Source organism: Haliotis asinina, chromosome 11 (assembly GCF_037392515.1).
Source record: "Haliotis asinina isolate JCU_RB_2024 chromosome 11, JCU_Hal_asi_v2, whole genome shotgun sequence".
NCBI classification, from domain to species: domain Eukaryota; kingdom Metazoa; phylum Mollusca; class Gastropoda; order Lepetellida; family Haliotidae; genus Haliotis; species Haliotis asinina.
Genome location: NC_090290.1, coordinates 38,011,482 through 38,034,439, shown reverse-complemented (window position 1 = coordinate 38,034,439; position 22,958 = coordinate 38,011,482). Strand labels below are relative to the sequence as shown.

Sequence of the window (22,958 nt, the reverse complement as noted above, 5' to 3'; positions counted from 1 at the left end):
TGCGAATTACGAGTTTTATCAAAATTTCCATTTGATTGGAGAAAACAAATTTGGATAGCTTTTTAAGCACATAGATACATACTAATTTTCTATAAGGAAAGAGTACAAATTTAAGTGTTCATTTATTCATGAATTTTCGTGATTCGGAAGAAATTCACCCGTCAATTTATACTTTTGTGGATTTTCAAAATGGCTGCCTACGCTTACCATGTGATTCCGTTATATTGATACTGTAAGTTTCACATTTGCCCATTATCATGACTTGTCAGTTCAAAGTTACCTTACGGAAATATTTCTATACATTTTGTTAGTTTCTATTCGAAGAGTGGCACACACATGTTGTATTTAAAGAAGCAAGTATCGATTCAAAATGATTTGTTCAGATTTCGTTCACCCTATTATTCCGAGTATACGTCAAATTCGTTCACATGTTTTATCCTGGGTAAGAGTTCCGCCCGTATCCCCACATGAGAAGTATCCAGTTTATTAATATTAGGATTATGTCGAGGTTTCAGGGTCATAGGGTTAAGGTAAGGATGTGGTTTAGGGTAGTGGTCAATGTTATGGATTTTTTATCAATAAACATTGTTTTTTAATTATAGAATGATAAAATAAAACGGGGGTGCCGCCCGTACCCCCCACCCCAATCAAAAGCCAAAATTACAAACTGACATGCATACCTCACCCTAAATACAATGCTAGCTGATTTTCTTGTTGATTATTTAAATAAACAACATAATTAACAATGGAAAGTGCACTGGACACTGATACACAAATTAGCTTTGAGTGTAAAAGGAAAAAAGATATTTAAAATGGTGCTTGCAAAAACTGCACGAGCTGCTACTGGAAACTCTCAGTATAATTGGGCTTATGCACTGACATAGCTAGTAGAGATGAAACATCAGTGAGCGGAGCTTATAATAATACTATGCACTTTATGAGCTGGACAGCTATGTTGTGATGCCGGCACCATATGGCATTGTTTCGAGAATGTGCTTTGGAACAAAATCACATAGAGTTACGTAAAAGGGTATTATGATGTATGTTTAAAGTTTGTGGTGCTAGTAGGTCTTTTTTTTTTTCATAAAGGAGTTCGTGCACTTAACCCGGTGCTTTTTTCAGATTAATTGGCATTGTTGGGGCTCAAAAATGCTTCGCTGGATTACAAAATCTCTCAGTCAGGCCCCCCTAAGTAATTGAAGGAATTACAGCAAATTTGAAGGAATTGCATCTCAAATGTAAACAAACGCAGCCCACTCGCGAAACAATTGCAGCGATATCGGTAGTTTAGCGGTAATAACAGAAACACATCGGCCCTATCGGAAGCAATGTCGGTAATACTGGAAACACGATCGGCCATCTTCGGAGATTTTTCGGTCGCGAGCGGAAACTCACGCAGCAAAACATGGCGTCGTTGGAAGAAGCACCCGTCTCGGTGAGATTTGTTTTTAGTTCCTACTATTACATTTTCATACTTATCCATCTTTGACCACCCGCGTTGAATGCGTTTAGGTATGAGGTGTTGTCAGGGCAATAGCTTATGTTTTTAGGAAAAGATTGTCACTGCAGAAGAGTGTCACAAGTCATGCCCCTGGAGATTGTTTACATATGATCTGAACATCGAAGTCGTGCCGATGATTACGAACATCATGAACGTGCGCCATGAAGAAGTTTATGAGCCATAATTATTCTTGCTACGAAGTGCAATTGACAAATTTAAACACATTTTACAAACAAAATGATGTTATATCTGGCGCACGTTCGTAATCATCGGCACGACTTCGATGTTCAGATGTAAACAAACTACAGGGGCATGACTTGTGACACTCTCCTAGAGTGACTATCTTTTCCTAAAAACATAAGCTTTTGCTCCGACAAGACCTCATACCTAAACGCATTCAACACGGGTGGTCAAAGATGGATAAGTATAAAAATGTAATAGTAGAAACTAAAAACAAATCTCGCCGAGACGGGCGCTTCTTCCAACGACGCCATGTTTTGCTGCATGAGTTTCCGCTCGCGACCGAAAAATCTCCGAAGATGGCCGATCGTGTTTCCAGTATTACCGACATTGCTTCCGATAGGGCCGATGTATTTCTGTTATTACCGCTAAATTACCGATATCGCTGCAATTGTTTCGCGAGTGGGCTGCGTTTGTTTACATTTTAGATGCAATTCCTTCAAATTTGCTGTAATTCCTTCAATTACTTAGGGGGGCCTGTCAGTTAGAAGCATAAATAGTTTAAATGATTTGTTTTCATTCCTTGTATATCAACCTCACTCTACCATGTCCTTTCCAATTTGTGAACATGCCAAATATAATGCCATTGTCTCTGGGATTGATCTCGCGGGATCAGGTGGTCAGACTCGCTGACCTGGTTGACACGTCATCGGTTCCCAGTTGTGCAGATCGATGCTCATGTTGTTGATCATTGGATTATCTGGTCCAGACTCATTTGTTTACAGACCACCACCATATAGCTGGAATATTGCTTAGTGTGGCATAAAACTAAACTCACTCACTCACTCACATACTGTGACTGGGGTACTCGATCTGACTTAGGCCACAAAAATTAATTTCTTGTTTCTCATTGCCTCATTATATTTGGCATTGGTAAATTTGCTTGGTTAAAGCAGGCAGACTTCCAAAATCTGTTCGTGCTTTCGACATTCCAAGTTTTCGAATAACCTTGTACAAAAAATGAAAAAATGAAATCCTTTTTATGTAAAAATATAGGGATGAGAAACAAGAAATTTATTTTACGTGGCCTTAATTCTCATTGGAGTGGAAATAAACAACAGCATGATAGGTTTGACAGGTCATTCACCACTTGCGACCAACGTTGGGGTACAGGGCATATTTTCAGCCCGGGATCTCCCATCATTGTCTATGGCTGATGATAGTTGGGATTCATCCCTCAACCTACATGTCATCTAGTTATTGTCTCATTGTTCTTGGAGTTTTGTTAATAATTTTTATCTCTGTTTTTCAATAATCTTTAACATCAGTTTAACATCTGATGATTCACAGGACTTATTAATCATGTTAAGTTTGTAAGATGTCAGTTTTAATGTTTAGATTAAGCAGCATTGTGTGTCCAGTAAATCCCTTCTGCTGTCATGGAACTTGTACAGTGAAACCTGTCTAAATCGGCACCCCACAAGATCAAAATAAAATGTCTGTTTACACAGGGTGCCAGATTAGACAGTGACAGTAATTTTGTAACATGGCTGCCATTTCACTCATCAGTCTACTCTCCCCAAGTGTTTATAAAGAATAACTGCGTCGATCCTAAAAGATTTTGATTGACAGCGCAGTCACTGCTTCCTGATTATCTAGTGCCTAGAGATTATGGGTCTTTGATTGTACTGCTTGTACCCATGCCAGTTTAGACAGTGTTACTTAGGAGATAAACAAAGCCCGGGAATACATATGGAGCCGATGGCGTCAGCCAGAGGTTTCAAATGAAATATTCCCGGGCCTCAAATACTCAATAACAACCGGAAATTGGCCAACACATGATGTTTATCGACATTATAACCAAAAAAGTAAACCAAAGGTTTTTACTGTCTGCACTCCTTTACATCGAGTACGGGTACAGCGGTGAGGTGTCATCAGCTGGCTGTTTCAGCAGGTTCACATGGTAGCATCTGGAGCTGCTCATTTGTGACGTCATTCTGACTTTACGTCACAATATGATTTGAATAATGTCACCACTGTGGATGACGCAGCAAAACAATTGTTGGCAATGTTTCTACGTGTCAATACGCAGTGAATAGTCTTGCAGTTTCCGTGAATCAAATCTCATTTGATCATGTTTTTCAACCAATCAGATTACAGAACACAGTGACTGTTGGTTTACAGTTACAGTTAAACTTGCTTGTTTGGACTGGAAAGTCATGCCGGAATATGAAAGAAACACATGCTGGATTAGACAACATTTTAAAGATCATAATATCATTGTAAAATGACAGGACAAAAATTTTATGTCGGTTTTGACAGCATGCTGGATTAGACAGGTTCCACTGTATATGCTCTCAGATTTCTGTGCTACAGATCTGTATTCACTGTGTGCAAGATGGCCAAGAGCAAGAAGAAGAAGCAAGAGGACTTTCAGAAGGTCAAGTTAAAGGTCGGCAAGAGGTTACCCAAAGGTCAAAATGTTACAAATACCAGCTTCAAGACTCATGCTATTCAAGTTGTACAGCAGATCAAGACTGATGGGTCACAACCCAGCACACACAGGAGACTCAGTATTGAGGTGAACATTTATATTTTGAAGGTTTTGGGTTCCTGCTGTTAAACATCTCATTCTCCACTTGTCTTTAAATTAGTGACCTGTGAAGATTCAGGGTAGAATAGGTCTTCAGCAACCCATGCACAGGAGGCAACTAGGCTTGTTGTCAGGGGCAAGTAATTAGAACAGGTTGTCAGGTTGTCGCTGACTTGGTTGACACATGTTCTCAATTGTGCAGATCATTGCTCATCCTGCTGGTCCACCATATAGCTAGAATATTGCTTAATGTGGCATGAATAGAGAATCTCACCCAAGTGTCTACTGATATCAAATATATCAACACAAGTTGATAAAGTAACAAATATGTGAAGCCTGCCAAGGATATTTTTACCTTTTTCAGCAAGTGTTGATATAACTGATATCAGTAGACACAAGGGTGAAATTCTATTTATCATCCAAAATCATTCTTCATCAGTTTTCAAGGAAAAATGTACTTCTCTGAACACAGCACTGCCATTAGATTTTCAGTGCAATGATGTCATAGCATTGTGATGTCATCAAGTTCATGATGTCATGGTACCCGTGAAGGTTCCGGGGTAGAATAGGCCTTCAGCAACCCATGCTTGCTATTAAAGGCGACTCAGCTTGTCGTAAGAGGCGACTAACGGGATCGGGTGGTCAGGCTAGCTGACTTGGTTGACACATGTCATCGGTTCCCAAGTACGCAGATCGATGCTCATGTTGTTGATCACATGGTCCAGACTCGATTATTTACAGACCGCCGCCATATAGCTGTAATATTGCTGAGTGCGGCGTAAAACTAAAACTCACTCACTCACTCACTCATGATGTCATGGCATTGTCAGGGCATTGTGCAAAACCTACTGTTAAAGCGATATCTCTAGGCAATATCGTCTGATCTCACACTTTTATGGGGAAAAGAAAGTTGTTCCTTGTCTGTGTAGTTACCATTACTTGTAGTGTAACTGATCAGTCGGCAGTATTTGAACTGTTTTATAACTGTCTGTAAATAATCCAGTCTGGACCAAATAGTCCATTTGACTCGCATAGTCAAGCCGTGATTCTGATCACCTGGACATGTTTCCTCTTAACACCAAAGTCCCAAGTTCAGTTTTCCACATGGGTACAATATGTGAAACCCATTTTTGGAGTCCCCACCATGATATTGCTGTGATAGTGCTAGAAGCAGTGTAAAACCATACTCACTCACTCACCCTCTAACAATAACCTTTACCTTCCTCTTGCTACACATGGGTGGAAATAATCCATTGCCTGACGTCCCAGTCCAGTGCTTTTTATCCCCCCAGCATGTAATGCGGGGGGATATAGTCGACACCTCGTCTGTCCGTCCATCCGTCCCCCGTCCGTCCCGAATCATTTTGTTTCCGGAGCATAACTCAGAAACTGTTCAACATTTTTGACCAAACTTGATAGATATAGTAATCTCAGCCTATGGTTGTGCCTTTTGCTATTTACAGATTTTTGGCATTTATACTTTTTTTGTTTTTCCATGGAACATTTTGGTGTTAGCCATATGGTAGGGTGGGCTTCGTTTCCAAAGCAGAACTCAAAAACCATTCGATATTTTTCTGCAAAACTTGGTAGATATATCAATCAGCACCTAAACTGGTGCCTTTTGGTAGATACAGGTTTTTGTGATTTATTATTTTCTCAGTTTGCATGGAAACATTTGAGACATAGTCTCAAAATTGAGAGGTATGTTTCGTTTCTGGAGCAGAACTCAAAAGCCGTTCAATATTTTTCAGCAATACTTGGTAGATATGTCAGTCAGAACTTGAAGTGGTGCCTTTTGGTATGTACAGGTTTTTGTGATTTATTATTTTCTCGGTTTCCTTGGAAACGTTTCGGACCTATTCTGAAAAGTGAGACATGTGTTTCATTTCCAGAGCTGAACTCAAAAACTTCTTAATGACTGTTAGTAAAACTTTCTAGATATGTGTGGCAGACCCCAAAGTGGTGCCTTTTGGTTTTTAAGGGTTTTTGTGATTTATTATGTTCTTGGTTTCCATGGAAACGTTTCGGACTTAGTTTCACAATGGAGGGGTGGGCTTTGTTCCCAGAGCACAACTTGAAAACCATTTCATATCTTTCAACAGATCTTGGCAGATATATGAAATTGTGACTTTGCTGGTTACAAATATGTGGCATTTATAATTTTCATGAATTCCATGGAAACAATTCAATGAGTAATGAGTAACTCTCAGATTATTTGTCCTTTCAAACATGTTGGGGGCCGGGGGGATATGTCATCTTCTGATGACTCTTGTTTATGTTGGTCAAGGAAATTTGGACATCATGTTTTACCAGTGTAAAGGTGACTTTCCAATGTTAGTTATATTGTACATTTGAAAAATCAACAAGAAAGTCTGCTAGTATTAGTAGTAGAGTGGAAAATTATCAGGGCAAGTGTTTTACATATATCACTGTATGTGGGTACACTAGCAAAGTTATTTCCATCCCTGATGGATTACTGAAAACTAATTCCTACTGGAAAATTCATCAGTGTAAAATTATTTTATCATTTGGGTTTCAGGACCTGCTGCCAAAGTGTCAACACTACAGCATCAGCGTCCGCCATGATGGGGTGATGGGCCTACGGGAACTGATGACGCTTCATCCACACATGATGACATCACAACTAGCGACCATCATAGAGAAAGCCTTGCCTCTTATCATGGACAAAGATTCAAATGTTCGTCAAGCGTGTTTAAAATTGTTCAAACTTATATTTACAAGCACACCTGCACAGCAGATTGAGCCATTCTTCCCAGTACTCTCTGCTCATTTGTGTTGCGCAATGACCCATATTTACGATGACATCCAACACGACTCTCTGGAAGTGTTCGATTTGTTACTAGACACATACCCATCTCTTATCGCCAAAAACTCTGGACAACTGCTTCAGAATTTTATTGAACAGATTTCCCGCCAACAAAATGTCACAAAAGGTCAAAAGTCGAATTTATCGCTAGCTGTGAAACCTGACAGTAAATATTCTGTGCAACGATGGCGGTCCGGAATATTGAGTCGAATGTATAAGTTGTTGCTGACATTGCTGACATGGGGATTCACGGACACTTCCACATCAGGTCTCGGTAACAAGGGACGTAAATATGCCGAGGTGTCCTGTATTCCTCTGCAGTTTCCATCAAGTGTTACTGATTCTTGGGAGCAACCAGGATTTAAATTAAAGTGAGTCTTCGATTGTTTTTACCATGTTTAATACCAGTGTTTGTTGTTTTTCCAGTTAATGAGTTGAGTTTTACACCATACTCAGTAATATTCCAGCTGCATGAATCAGACAATCCTGTGATCAACAGCAGGAGCATCGATCTACACAACTGGGAAACAATACCGTGTCAACAAAGTCAGCCAGCCTGACCATCCGATCCCATTAGTTGCTCCGTACTCTCTTTAATACCACTCTCACTAATATTAACACTATATAATAGCAGTCAGTAAATAATTAGGTCTGTAATTGACAATCCAGTGATTGATATTATGAGTATTGATCAATGCAGTTGGGAGACAGTGATATGCATCCTTGATATCAGCGTTTGATACCCCAATCTGATATCACTGGAATATTGCAAAAAGTGGCGTAAAACTAAACTCGCTCACTCACTCTTTACACTATGCTATCACAGCTGCAGTATTGCTGAGTGTAGGCTACTGTTGCATCTATATGTATTGACGCAAAGTTATTAATCGCTGGAATCTGGCACCAGCAGCACATGTCAATCTGGAGCTCTTAAAACATTTAAGTTGGTAACCATGGTTACAGTTGTCATTTTTATTTTTTTAATTTTTTTATTTATGTCACACATTGTTACTGAAGTGATAAACAGCTCATGGTGGATTTTCATTCATATTGTTGATCATGTTTTTATTCTTTTGATTTTTGTGCATGTTTTGTATCGATCAGAATTCTTTTTAGTTTTCAGTTAGCTTATCATATGGCATTGTGGTCTAATGTTTCTACATGTGTTGAAAGGTCAGTTAGCACCACAAGTGTGACATTATCTAAGGGAGATAACTTTGCTGACTTTGCCACGGCCCTGATTCCACTGCTTGTACAGTGCTGGGTGGAATGTCGATCTGCTCAAGGACAGCAGAAGGTCAAAGGTACCATGTATTTCAATTACAATTACATGCAAATTTCATGATAGACATGTCTTGAGAATTTCACAGAAGAATAGAGATGTCATTGTTCTTTAATATACTTATGTGTTTTTTAGTGTTGATATGTATCAATCATATTTGTTTAAGGGACGATAGGGTAACCAACTGGTTAAGGTGTTCGCTCATCACACCAGCGATATGTGTTTAGTTTCCCACAGTGGGTACAATGTTTGAAGCCCATTTCTGATGTCCTCAGCTTTGATGTTGCCATAATATTACTAAAAGCTGTGTAAAACCATCCTCACTAAACAGAATGTCAGTTTCTTATCTTCCTCACTCAAGTCACCAATTGGACAACTTATCATATGTATAGATCTCTTGGGTCGTGAGCTTCCATAGCAGTCAGTCAGTGACCCAGATAGGTTTGGCAAATCTCGATATATATCTGTATATCTAACATCAGCAACATGGTTTGTATATCGTGATTGAGAAGAAATCAGTGGATACCAGCTGTAGTCTTCAGTTGAGTGTTGGTGTTGTCAGACAACCTGGTGACCCCTGGGTCTGTGGCAGTGATGCACCATGTGATGCAAGTCCTCCATCTTCTGTGGCGATGTCTAGACAGTGCTGCCGACGACAACACCTTGGTATGTTACAGACTCAACACTTTATAATACTTGTAGTACTGTCAAGGATACTACTGTATCTCCCCTGCCACTTCATAATAAGGTCCCAGGTAGAATAGGCCTTCAGCAACCAATGCTTGCCATAAAAGGCAACTGTGCTTGTCGTAACAGGTGCTGATGTTGATCACTAGATTATCTGGTCCAGACTGGATTATTTACAGACCGCCGCCATATAGCTGGAATATTGCTGAGTGGGGTGTAAAACTAAACTCACTCACTCACTCACTCACTCACTCACTCACTCACTCACTCACTCACTCACTCACTCACTCACTCACTCATATCTCCCCTGCCACTTCAAAATACTTGTATCCTACTGTTATAGATACTACTATATCTTTCCTGTTGCTGCTAATACTACCATTGATACGCTTCTACTTATATAGATATATAATACCTTATGCTTCTGTTATTGCTGCTTTTATAGCTACTGATGCAACTGAGTGAGTGAGTGAATTTAGTTTTACGCCGCCTCAGTAACATTCTAGCTATAAGAATGCATCTGTAAATAATCGGATCTGGACCAGGCAATCCAGTGATCAACAGCAAGAGAATCGATATGTGCAGTTGGGAACCGATGACATGTGTCCCGAAGTCAGGGAGCCTGACCACCCAATCCCATTAGTCACGTCTTTGGACAAGCATGGGTTACTGAAGATCAGTTCTAACCCAGTTCTCTTCATAACTATGCCACGTCTTCTACTACTACATGGCTGCTGCTGTTGCTACTACAGTCAATTAAACTATTGCTGCTACTAAATGTGAAAAAAGTACACACTTCCCCCTTAAGACTATCACAAGTCATATATCTATGCTAATGTTGGTTGTCACTTGATTATCTGGTCCGGAGTTAATATTTTACAGGCTCAGTCCTATCTGTCAATCATAGTACAACTTAGGCTAAATAAAAAAACTGAAATATTTCTCTGGCATTGGCGCATCACTTACCCTGTTCAAAACTTGGCAACCTTGTTGTGTCTGTAGTGACATCTGAATATCGAAATCATTTATAAGGTGCAGCACAGAGTTACAATTTCTACAAAGAGTCTGATTTTGCAGGTGAAGGAAATCTTTGTGAGTCATGAGAAGGAGTTCATGAATCACTTCGTGGCCTACTTCCCGTACATCATACAAGACAACGTCGGCCACCGTAACACCACCGCCCACAGGAAGAGCAAGAAGGAGGTCAGCCAGGTAAACAGTTGGGTCAAATGTTTCATTTTTCATTTTCAGGGACACCAAATGTTTATGATCATGCTTCAAATCCCTGCTTACCTTATCTCTAGCACAGTGCTGAGTGTATGTAGAGCCACAGTGAACATTTCGCATTCATATAGTCCGCTGAACTATTTGGGCAGTGGTGTAGCCTTGTGGGTAAAGCATTCTCTCAACACACAGACCTGGGTTCGATTCCCACTTGGGGACAATGTGTGAATCCCATTTCTGGTATCCCCTGCAATGATAATGCTGGAATATTGTTGAAAGTGGTGTAGAATCCTACTCACTCACTCACTCGCTCGCTCACTCACTCACTCACTCACTCACTCACTCACTCACTCACTCACTCACTCACTCACTCACTCACTCTCAATTGAGCCTCTCTTTTCACCACGTGTACAATGTGCACATCCCATTTGTGTTGTCTCCAGCCAGTTGGGACATGCTCACTCTATCATGATGTGTTCACATGTTGTTTGGTGATACTGCCAACACCAGTATTATGTATCAGTCTTTGCGTTTTTACAGTCAAGCAGTATATGAGTGTATGCTTCATTATTGCGGTCATTCCAATATACTCGTGAACGTCCCGGGGTAGAATAGGCCTTCAGCAAACCATGTTTGTCATAAAAGGCGACTAAGCTTGTCATGAGAGGCGACTAGCGGGATCGGGTGGTCAGGCTCACTGACTTGGTTGACACATGTCATCGGTTCCCAGTTTTGCAGATTGATGCTCATGTTGTTGATCACTGGGTTGTCTGGTCCAGACTGGATTATTTACAGACCGCCGCCATATAGCTGGAATATTGCTGAGTGCGGCATGAAACTAAACTCACTCACTCACTGTCAAGTGTCATTCCAGTGACCTTGATCTTGAACTTTACAGGTGACGTCTGAAGCCTTGAATCTGTCTGTATGTGAAGTCATGGTGACATTTGTGGAAACGACCCATGACAAGACACTATCTTCCAGTATTGGTGACTATCTGTCTGCGTGTCTCACCATGGAGAATCTAGGACCTGACCTCAGCAAGACCCTCGTCGCCATCTTGCAACAGTTTCTCATAGTCTGCAGTGACACAGGTATGTTTTCTTCAGACAAGCTATTAGTGTATGTGTTACTTTATTTTTGCTGAAAGCGCTTTGTATTTTTCCCTTGATCATCTCAACAGCTTATCATATTGCTCAATCTCAACTCCCTGGGGATCATACAACTCATGCAACCACTAGGCACACATAGTTAATTTGGCTTTCCCATCCTTCCAAGGTACCCATTCACAGCTGGGTGGACAGAGAAACAGTCACAGTAATATGTCCAAGTTTTGTTGCACTTTGCTGATCCCGCAACTAGGTGTTTGGAGGAAATCATGTGGCCACCATATTGCCATTTACAAATGGGTTTATGGATTCTTGAAAGTGCACTGGGTTGTGAACTGTACTCTAGAGGTTGTGATGACTGCACACGGAGTGGACTCAAAGGTTTTTACACCCAATCACAGATGGGCTCAATCCTGGCACTTTAAACACACTGGATCACTGGCTTGGCACCGTAGATAGCTCTGGCATAGTGCATACTCACCCCAGTTGAGTAGTGTTACAGTCCACAGTATGCAAGACAAGTGCCCTCTGCTGCACAAAGTTAAATGTTGGACTTAATTTGATACACAATCAAGGTGTATACCCAGTGAGTGTGGTTAAAGTCTCTTGTTAAACTGATGGTTATTTCAAGTCATTATTGATAAGGATTCACTTTTGTGAAAGATCCAAGGTGATGGCTCTATTTATCATCATCATTATCATCAGTGTGCCAATCTAAAATGCCCACTTGTAATAGAACACATTTACATTACATCCAAATATATATGTCGAAAAAATTAATGCAGTCCTTCCAGCAGTGATGTTAACTGAGAGAAACAACTGGAAACCAGGGAACAGGTTGCTACAGAGTAGTTTACTGTAGGAGGCTGTTTGAGGTGACATGCTGATATGCATCAGATACCAAGGGGTGCAGACGTCATTACAGTGTGACATCACACAAAATTGTACAACAGTACAACATGCTTCCACAAGGTCTTTCTGAAACCGATTACAGTTTGAACCATAAAAATAACAAAATTATGCTATTCTGTCAGTTTTATGCATGTGAAACGTGGGTAGTACATAAAATACCACACTCTGTCTCATTACATACAAATATACGAAAGTCGTATCAGATACCACATGACGGACACTTGTTTCGTATGTAATGAGACATTATGTAGTATACGGTTTTAGTTTCTGACAACTAGTACCATGGTTGTATTTATCATAATTACTATGCATAAATCATTGAGAGGAAATCATTTGACCTTTTTCTGATGGCACAGATTCTTTCATCACAGGTCAGTGACCATGTCAAAGGTCAAGGTCAAACTTTGGTTGTTCTTATTCTTATGTACCCTCCTGAGGCTCTTGTTACGAAAGGTTTTCAACCAAGGTCAAGGTTGACATTCAGATATCTGTAAAACATGTTTTAGTAATTACCTATAAGGCCCTGCTACCTCTGAAGGTGCCTGACTTGATATTTGACATTATTGAACAGGTTTGATTTTGATGATTGTTTTTGGCATTACTGCATCAGTGTCATTATTTTTCACCTTTTTTTATGTTGCTTTTCATGTCAGATCTTGTTGAGAGCATTGTGGAGCATGCTTTGGCTCGGTACAACAAGGCCCATCCACTGTCTACCGAGAAGCGTCTGTACTTGGAGCTCTTCACCAGCCTCTTTCTGGATTCAAAAATACAGCTTCCAAAGTGAGGCTATGTGAAAACAAGTATTGAAAGATATAAAAGTTAAACATTTGTAGAGTATCTCTGTAGGCTTATGCTGTAAACTGATGAAAGTATGGACTAATACAAATTTACTTCCTTCTGATATCATTTCATGTTGACCAAAACAAATTTGACAGTACTTTTTCTCTAAAAGGAAACAGATTGGTGACAATGTTTCGTAAGTTTCAAACTGAAGAAGATCCTGGCTAGAATTGATCTTCTGTTGCTTATCATAAGAGGCAACTAAAAGGATCAGGTGGTCAGGTTTGCTGGCATGGTTCACACGTTATTACATCCCAACTGCTTAGATTGATGCTCATGCAGTTGATCACTTTATTGTCTGGTCTAGACTCAATTATTTACAGGCCACCGCCATATAGCTGGAATATTGCTGAGTGAGGTTTAAAATTAAACTCACTGACTCACTAACTCTTATATTTGAAATATTGTGGATGGAAGAGGGATTTGAGTTAGAAAGAAAATCAATACTGATTTGTTTCTTCACTACAGCATGAGAATACTGATGGACCAGTTCTTCCAGACGCTGCCAGATTTACTTCCCCATGTCTACTCTGATAGTCCCCAGATGGCAGCACTCATTGTTCAGGTGATGAGACAAGCTGCATGTCAGAGGTGTCGCCCCCTGCTGGACAATCTGGAGACCAGCTTCCTATCAATACTTGGTGAGAGCCAGTATTATCTGACCTACGTGATGAGTCTGCACAAGGACTTGGTTGTGATGTAGAACCAGCAACAAATTGCCCAGACATGTTATTGTGTATTGAAGAGTTTGTGAAAAAAGTTTCGATTTAACGTATGAAAGCGTCAAACCAAGACATGTTAGAGTGACATTAATGTGGAGAATTTCCATGTTTTATAGACCCGTGAAGATCAAATTACTCTTCAGAAACCCATTCCTGTCGTAAGAGGTGACTATTGTGTTCGGGCGGTCAGACCTGCTGACTTGGTTACATGTCATTACGTATCCCAGTTGTATAGGTAATACCTGCATGTTTGACTGTTAGTTTCAACACGGACTGCCAGATTCTCAAATTCACCTTCGCGAGAGTCAGGTTAAAATTTAGACTTGACCAGCTTCCTATCAATACTTGGTGAGAGGCAGTATTATCTGACCTACGTGATGAGTCTGCACTAGGACTTGGTTGTGATGTAGAACCAACAACAGATTGCCCAGACATGTTATTGTGTATTGAAGTGTTTTTGAAAAAAGTTTCAATTTGTACACATGTATATGAAGATATTTTGTGGGCAGGTAAGTTTTGGTCAGGGCTGGCAAGTTTTGCATCCAACAAGCCCTTTGGTCATACCCTGTCAGTGGTCATGCTGTTGATCACTGGATTTTCTGGTAAAGATTTGATTGTCTACACACCATATGCCATATAGCTGGAGTATTGCTGAGTGAAGCATAAAACTAAGGTCACTCACACTCACCATGTTTCAATCATAATTTGTTAAATATGAATACTGATATTTCGTGTTATTCTAGATGTGACGGATGGTTTGTTCTGCCAGACCGAGGCTGCCCAACAGCGAGGTTTGCTTGATACACTGTACTGGGTACCTCACTTCACTGCACAGCTCCTTACACGATTGGTCAGCATGTGTCACCATGCCAATGTGTCATCAGCAGTATCTCTCTATCTTCTGGATATCGTTCACACCAGGTAATGTAACAGTGTTTCTGTTTTCCAAAATATACCAGATTTTAGCTTGTAAAAATTGGTGAGGACCAATAGATTTGGAGACCAGTCACTGTGTAAAATACCCAAACTATTATTTGTCCTCCTAGAAATGTCACCAAAGTTTTTAAGAAATGGTTAAGATAATCCTTTAATAAAGAAATCAGTTGTTTACGTACCATATGTGTGTTGAAATGGCAAGTGAAAAACAGATGACACTACCGTGTTTTGGGTGTTAATAGTAAGGTGTCGGGTGTAGAGGATCATGAGACAAACAACAGTAAGGGGCAAAATAATTGTTCAAGTTTAGTCTACAATCAGTTTTCAAAACTAAAACCTAGTAAATTATGGAAATTTCATTGCCATTTTTATCATATTTTGTGACTGGGAGGTTGTCGGACATGGTGACCGGCTGTTGTAAAATAAGCAGTGGAAACACCCTGTAGGGTCAATGCATTGTAAGAGTTTGTATGTGAGATTTGTTAACAAATTGTATTATGGATCCAACAATGCTAAAATTTCAAGGTGGAAAAAACATGAAGGGGATCTCCTCTAATATGAGGAACACGATGTTTTGGCATATAGTCTTTCCCCTTCATCAGATGACGAACCAGGAAGATCCGAGTTACAAATGATCTTCATTATCTCATGCTCTAGGGATGACTAACATGATCGGTTGGTCAGACTCACTGACCAGGTTGACACGTTGTTGTATCCCAACTGGACCCGTGAAGGACCTGAAGGAATTGATCTTCAGTAACCCATGCTTGTCACAAGACTAATGGGTGGTCAGGCTCGCTGACTTGGTTGGCACATGTTATTGCTTTCCAATTGTACAGAGATGTTCATGCTGTTAATCACTGGATTGCCTGGTCCAGGCTTGATTATTTACAGACCGCCACCATATAGCTGGAATATTGCTGACTGTGGCGTAAAACTAAACTCACTCGTATCGCAATTGCGTAGATTGATGATGTTGATCACTGGATTATCTGTCCCAGACTCCATATAGAGGGAATATTTCTCAGATTGGTGTAAACAACAAACAATCAAAATCATAACATTGCATCCATTTGTATGAACCGGTGTTGTGATGAGAGCGTCATGGGTTCAATCCAAGGCTGCGTCATATCGAAACACATTAAAATATGGCACTTCTTGGTCCCATCCTGGCGTTCAGCATTCGTGGGTAGAACAAGGACTGGTCAGTTCTGAGTCAGTATAATGTGTCTGAATGAGATATTTATGCTTTACACCTGTTAGTGCAGCTCTTTGATTGAAGAAAAGGGATTCTTTCTAAAACTTTCAAAAGTCTGGAAACCAACAAAAAGAAGTGAAATTATTATCTCACTTATTGTGATTTGTTGATAGAGAATTCCTTTGTGATGGAGAGTGATTTGTTACAGATTTCAGAGGGAAATTGACACCGAGAAGCACGTGGAAAGTGATGTAACCATGACTACCGAGTATCTGTCATTCCTGTTGTCTGTCCTTGCTGGTAAGCAGCATTTTCTCTCGGTACCAAAAGAAGATGGGATAACTAGAAGATGTGTTATGTTCAATGTTACTTTTGACATTGTAGAAAAGTGATACATTTTCAGATTCCAGTGAGTCAAAGTAGCTTTAGTGCTTCAAAGTTAGAGAGCTGTAGGAAATCTTGTCTTGATGTGTGAAAACCAGTTTTGGTGTCCCTGCTTTGATAGGCTGAAAATACTGCTGGAAGTTGAATAGAAGTTAACTCACTCACTCATTCATAACCCTACTGGCAAACAAGGATAAGTTGGACAAGTGCAGAGAATGCATTTAGGAGAAGTTGGTGATGCATGGCAGTGAGCAAAGCCCATTTTGGTTGTGAAAGGGAGAGCAGATAAAGGCCAGTGCACATCAAGTGCATGACAATGAAATTGATTCCACGTTACAGGCCATGCTTTACCCATCGCACTACACTTGATCATGGATAACCTGGGACCCCAAAGCATTAGTAGGTGGTATTCATACATGCTACTACGAGCAAATTGTCAGGCCGGTGTTCAACTTATCCTTGTTTGCCTGTAGTCAATGTGGTAAGATTGTTTGCTGGCCATGTTAGAGCCATCTTCCTCTGTGGTCTGGTGGATCATGGTCTGCCTGGAGAGTGGAGGGTCTGCGGTTCAAACCCTGGGTGCATCCCTGGGAGCCCATGCTTGTTGTAAGACTAGGTGACTAATGGGATCGGGTTGTCAGCCTCGCTGACTTTGTTGACACATGTCATCATGTCCCAGTTGCGTAGATTGATACTAATGCTGTGATCACTGGATTGTCTGGTCAACACCCGATTATTTACAAACTGTCGTTGGAATATTGCTGTGTGCTGTGATAAACAACAACCAGACAAACCAAACAAATAGGCTCACACACATGTTACATGTACAGTCTACTCTCGTTAATCAGACATCGTCCATTGCACAGCAAATTGTCGGATTAACAAGGATGTCGTACTAAATAAATGAGACTACATTACATTTATTCAATTCATTACCAACAAAAGCATTAGATAAAGTTGATTATCGGCTAAGTGGAGGTCGTAGTAACAAGACTTGACTGTACGTTATTATGTGAGAGAAATGATATTTACCTAAAGCTTAAACACCATTTTGCTTCCTGGTGTTGCTCAAGAGACTCGACTTGTTACCTTCCAGACAGAAACAGAGTGAGCTTTGAGCAAGAAAAGCAATATGGCTGCCATGTGACGTCTGCTCCAGAAATCGACTGGAATGTGTCCTCTGAACAATGGAAGAAACACACAGTTATTGTTGATGTAAGCAGATCCGGGATATGTTAGTTCTGTCAGGATGTTAGAGCCACAGGGCCGGTGAAGGTTCTGGGGTAGAATAGGCCTTCAGCAACCCATGCTTGCCATAAAAGGCGACTATGCTTTTCGTAACAGGCGACTAACAGGATTGGGTGGTCAGGCTCACTGACATGGTTGACATATGTCATCAGTTCCCAATCGCACAGATCGATGCTGATGTTGTTGATCACTGGATTGTGTAGTCCAGACTCGATTATTTACAGACCACCACCATATGGCTGGATACTGCTGAATGCAGCATAAAACTGAACTCACTCACTCACTAGTGCCACAGAAGTGCACTTGAGATAATGAATACATGTTACAGTATTGAATACTACTTACAGTTTTGGAGATACTGAAAAGAACTTTGAGAAAACTAAATCGTATTCACATGCCATGAAAATGTCAAGATTTTAGGAGATTTTAGGACCTCTATTTCCAAGTTACAGTATTGTTCAACCAGACAGAGAGCACCACACACACAATGATATTTAGTGTAGTACTTGGTGTAATACCTCTTCATGAAGATGTGTTTGAAATTTCTATTCAGCCAGTTAAGTCAAGGCTTCCAAGTTGTCAGTGAAACATCCTGGCACAGTTACTGGATTCAGGAACAGCTCTGTGACTTCTGAATGCAGAAATATAATGCCATGATATTTGGGAATGAGGCAGTTATTATTCCCCATTTATAAAGTAAACAAAAAGTCAAAAGAATTATATCTGAGCATTTAATACACCCAAACTGAAACGAAACCGTAAAACCAAAGAAAAATCCCTACACACTGCACATTCACCGATAATGTGAATGCTAAGACTTCTGTATAAATGTCTTATGGAAGCTATTTCTTAATACTAACATAACCCCCAGGCTGGTACTCTATACAGACGTCTTTGTCCCTCAACAGTCATCTAACCAACTGCCAGCCTTCAACTCATTAACGCTGTCGCCAGCTATAGCAACGAAATGCATGGGATATTTCAACCCATGTGCATCTAGGCATAGTGACGGGTGTATTCGGGTGCGCTCACCCACGCTAAAAACGAAAACATCAGTTTCCTTCTGTTCAGTATTGTTCCAGATATTTTTTACTTTTCTCATTTATGAGTGTGAAGGCATGTAGTGAGTACATTTCTGTTTTGTGGCAGTTTTCAGATGCTACGATTATGATTTTCAATTCGTGTGGTAATGAAAATGAAGTTTGTTTTAGATTTGTTTTAGAAGTATAAGTTTGTTTGGCTGAAAAGCTCATGCTTCCTGTAGTAAGAACTGGAAGGTCAAACTTTAAGCTCAAATGTTCTTCAGAATAAAGGTCTGATTCTGATGCAATTGCCACATGATGTAACACATCAGGAATACCTTTTGATTATCAGTTTCAAAATGTACTTGTACACTCAAGCCACAGAAATATCAATATGGCTGACATGTTAGTGCTGTGTGAAGATGTAGTTTACGCTAACATTGCCTGGATTTGTTTCAGAGAGTTCTTCATCATCTTCAGCAAGTGCCGGATGTGTCTGGTCTTGGGGACGTCATCCTGTCCTTCTGGTGCCCGATCCTGGTAAGTACTGAGACACGTGTAAGGTCATGTTGTTCTGTGGACGAACAGGTGATAATGCCATGAGGGTAGCAGGGTTGGGATCAGATTGCCCTCTTAGTAAGCACCCTAGAAAATTACAGCTCATACTGTTCTGGGGAAGAGGTGGGCGGTTTGTAATCAGATTCTGTAGGCTACCTAGGTTCATCACAGTATGAGAAAGGTCCCAGTCAGATTTGGTGACCTTGACCTTCATTTCAAGGTCACAAGGGACTTTATTGTTCTACCTTTGTCAGCAAGATATCTCAAGAACCGATCAGTGGATTTCCTTCATATTCTACACCAAGATTCACCCAGGGCCCAGTCAGTTTTGGTGTCATTCTCATCATTGTCAAGGTCACACTGACACTTTGAAGATTTCTGCATGTACCATATAGTCAGATGGAAATGTACTGAAATTTAACACTAACTTTGAAGTAATATCCTAACTTTGCTTTCAGACAATGTCACACAAGGTGTGTGTTACCACAATACTCAGCTGTCTCAAGTGCCTCCATGTTTTCCAAGCTGCCGTTAACCAATCACACCAATCACTAATTGATGTTGTTGTCAAGATTTTTATGTCCTTGACTATGGAGATGGTAACCATGGTAACATCTGAAGACAATATGGGCCAGATCAACAAAGACCTGTGGGAGTGTATCAGTCAGTGTCTGGTGGGTGTGCCATTCATCATCAACAAATATTTCATCTCGGTCCATGATCTTCTACAAAGTGAGTACCATCTTCAGCCAGTGTGACTACAATCACCCCTTTCAAACCCTGCATGTATCCACCTGTCTACAGCAACCATTCACTCACCTGTCTGTGGCGTCCGTTCATTCACCTGTTTACTGCAACCGTTGATTACAACTCTTTAGTCACCTGTCTGCTGCAGCTGTTCAGTCACCTGTCTACTGCAACCATTCACTCATCTGTCTACGACAACCATTCACTCACCTGTCTACTGCAGCTGTTGACTCGCCTGTCTATTGCAACCATTTACTCACCTGTCTACTGCAACTGTTCCCTCACCGGTCTACTACATCCATTCATTCACCTGTCTACTGCAGCTGTTGACTCGCCTGTCTATTGCAACCATTCACTCACCTGTCTACTGCAACTGTTCCCTCACCTGTCTGCTGCAACTGTTCAGTCACATGTCTACTGCAACTGTTCCCTCACCTGTCTGCTGCAACTGTTCAGTCACATGTCTACTGCAACTGTTCCCTCACCTGTCTACAACATCCATTCACTCACCTGTCTTCTGCAACTGTTTGGTCACCTGTCTACTGTAACCATTCATTCACCTGTCCACAGCAGCCATTCACTTGCCAGTCTATGGCAACCATTCATTCGCCTGTCTACTGCAGCCATTCACTCACCGGTCTATGGCAGCCATTCATTCACCTGTCTACTGCAGCTGTTGACTCTCCTGTCCACTGCAACTGTTCACTCCCCTGTCTACTTAAAATGTTCCCTTATCGGTCCACTGCATCCATTCACCTGTCTACTACATCCGCTCACTCACCTGTTCATTTACCAGCTTGCACATTATCTCTCACTTCATATAACCTGGTATTTTACTATGGGTGCTCATGCTATCAGCCACCAGTTTTGTTTGTTCCTGACTCTGCCATTATTACTGACCTTTCCTTGCAGCCTGCAGTGAGGAGATGGTAGTGACAGCAATAAGGTCAATAGTACACATCCTACAAGATTTATCGGCCGCTGCCCTCCCCCAGTCAGCAGACCGCCACCTAGAGGCGGTACAGGGCAAGGTCAAGGTCAGTCATTTTACGCCACACCAATATCACTGCAGGTCACAGTCGCATCACCCATTTAGATCTGGGTTAGAACTATCTTCAGTAACCCATGCTTGTCACAAGAGGTGGCTTAACAGGTGGTCAGGCTTGCTGACTTGGTTGACACGTCATTGTATCCCAGTTGCATAGATTGATACCCATACTGCTGATCACTGGATTGTCTGATCCAGATCCAATTTTATAGTGGGAATATTGCTTACTTTGGCTAAAAAACTAAACTCACACACTCACAGTTGTATCAGCAAAAAACCTGATTATCTAGAATTTTAAGAGATTTGTTCCACATAAATTTGTTCATCAGGAGGAATTTAGTGTGAGCTTGACAGTTCATTTATCATCAGTAGACGGAGGAGTCTTGACTAAGCCAACTCAATTTTTAACACGTTGACTGCCATTACAAGTATACTCATAGTGTCAGCTCTTGTCAAATTTGGCCTTAGGAGTCATCTTATAGTTATACTAGTGATATTTAAAAGGTTGATAATGAAAGATGGACAAAAAAAAATGTAACACTAGCCACATTCTGAAATTTTAATATCAGGATTTCTGTGTTTTTTTATATATCATTACCTACTGGAGCTAAAATATCAGGGTTTGTATTTTTTTTTCGATGCCATAGGACAAAAGGTCACTTTGTCATGGTGGCATAACATCATGAACAATGCTGTCATGTTAGGTTTCTTCCGTGGCGTTGCATTTCTACATGCTGCAATGGCAGGTAGCTAGTCTATCCTTAAAAGTAGCTTTGGTTTAGCTTTCCACATTTTCATGACTTTGGTATCAAAGAGAATATTTTACTCATCATTCTACATTTACAACCCTCTTGCCTAAATTTCGGTATATCTCAAGAAATACGCCCGTGAAGTTCTCAGAATAGGCATTCAGCAACCCATGCTTGTCGTAAGAGGCGACTAAAGGGATCAGGTGGTCAGACTCGTTGACTTGGGTGACAATGTCACCGGTTCCCAATTGCGCAGGTCGATGCTCTTGTTGTCTGGTCCAGACTCGATTATTTCCAGACTGCCGCCATTTAGCTGGAATATTGCTGAGTGCGGCTTAAAACCAAAATCACTCACTCACTCAAGAAATAGTAACCAACACTTAGGCATGGGTGTCAAAAACATAGTACAACATAATAATAATATCTCCGTATATCTGTCTATTTCTGTTTTCAGAAATGTTTTCCTGATGTTGTAAACACTCAGTGCTGGAAGGACCTCACTTACTGCTGCTCTTATCTTACCAATCAAAGATCAGTTGCAATGTCAAGTGATGAATAAATCTGCCTTGTACATGCATATTGTTCATTCCTTACACAATCCAATCAGTGTACCATCTAGCAGTAGCAGGGGTACCTGCTGGTCAGGAGTGTTCTATACGTAACATAATATCACAGAACTAAGCAATATTGTGCATGGTTACGCACTGGAGTTCCTGAGTATAGCTCCATTTTGAATTTACTGGAGTATCTGAGTATGGGCTCCATCTAGGCTGTATGGAGTGCACGACTAACGGTTCCATCATGGATATGTTAGATCATTCAAGTAATTTCTTCATCTTGGACAGTATCCATGAAGATCATGGCTAGAACTGATCTTCAGTAAACCCATGCTTGTAGTAAGAGGTGACTGACAGGATCGAGTGGTCAGGCTCACCGACTTGGTTAACACGTCATCATATCCCAGTTGCATATACCAGTTGCATAGCATATACATCATATTGATCACAGTATTGTCTGGTCTAGACTTAAATACATACAGATCATTGCCATATGACTGGGATATTGATGAGTGCTGCGTTAATCAGGTATCTTGAATTTACAGGAGCTACCAAGAAATGGCTCCATCTTGAATATACTGAGGTACCTACAGTCCATTTGGGTGGAAATGAGAACGATGAATGATTAAGT

General features: G+C 40.7%; 1 protein-coding gene across 1 annotated transcript; it reads left to right on the top strand.

Moving 5' to 3' along the window:
• The first annotated feature begins 166 nt into the window (after positions 1 to 166).
• Positions 167 to 22,347, top strand: LOC137256626 (testis-expressed protein 10 homolog). Its single transcript, XM_067794521.1, has 16 exons — positions 167 to 232; positions 4,058 to 4,262; positions 6,814 to 7,472; positions 8,275 to 8,405; positions 8,946 to 9,049; positions 10,148 to 10,282; positions 11,193 to 11,388; positions 12,969 to 13,098; positions 13,627 to 13,799; positions 14,624 to 14,801; positions 16,223 to 16,314; positions 17,495 to 17,613; positions 19,128 to 19,208; positions 19,685 to 19,958; positions 20,886 to 21,010; positions 22,225 to 22,347. Exons 2-16 carry the CDS (start codon positions 4,080 to 4,082, stop codon positions 22,327 to 22,329), a joined length of 2,685 nt encoding a protein of 894 aa, XP_067650622.1. The 5' UTR covers positions 167 to 232; positions 4,058 to 4,079; the 3' UTR covers positions 22,330 to 22,347.
• Positions 22,348 to 22,958: the final 611 nt, after the last annotated feature.

Excerpts from the sequence above, each read along its gene's own strand:
- LOC137256626 (XM_067794521.1), top strand. The coding sequence starts at position 4,080 with ATGGCCAAGAGCAAGAAGAAGAAGCAAGAGGACTTTCAGAAGGTCAAG. Across the intron at positions 11,389-12,968 it reads CATAGTCTGCAGTGACACAG|ATCTTGTTGAGAGCATTGTG; the intron begins GTATGTTTTCTT and ends TTTTCATGTCAG. Across the intron at positions 21,011-22,224 it reads CGGTACAGGGCAAGGTCAAG|AAATGTTTTCCTGATGTTGT; the intron begins GTCAGTCATTTT and ends TTCTGTTTTCAG.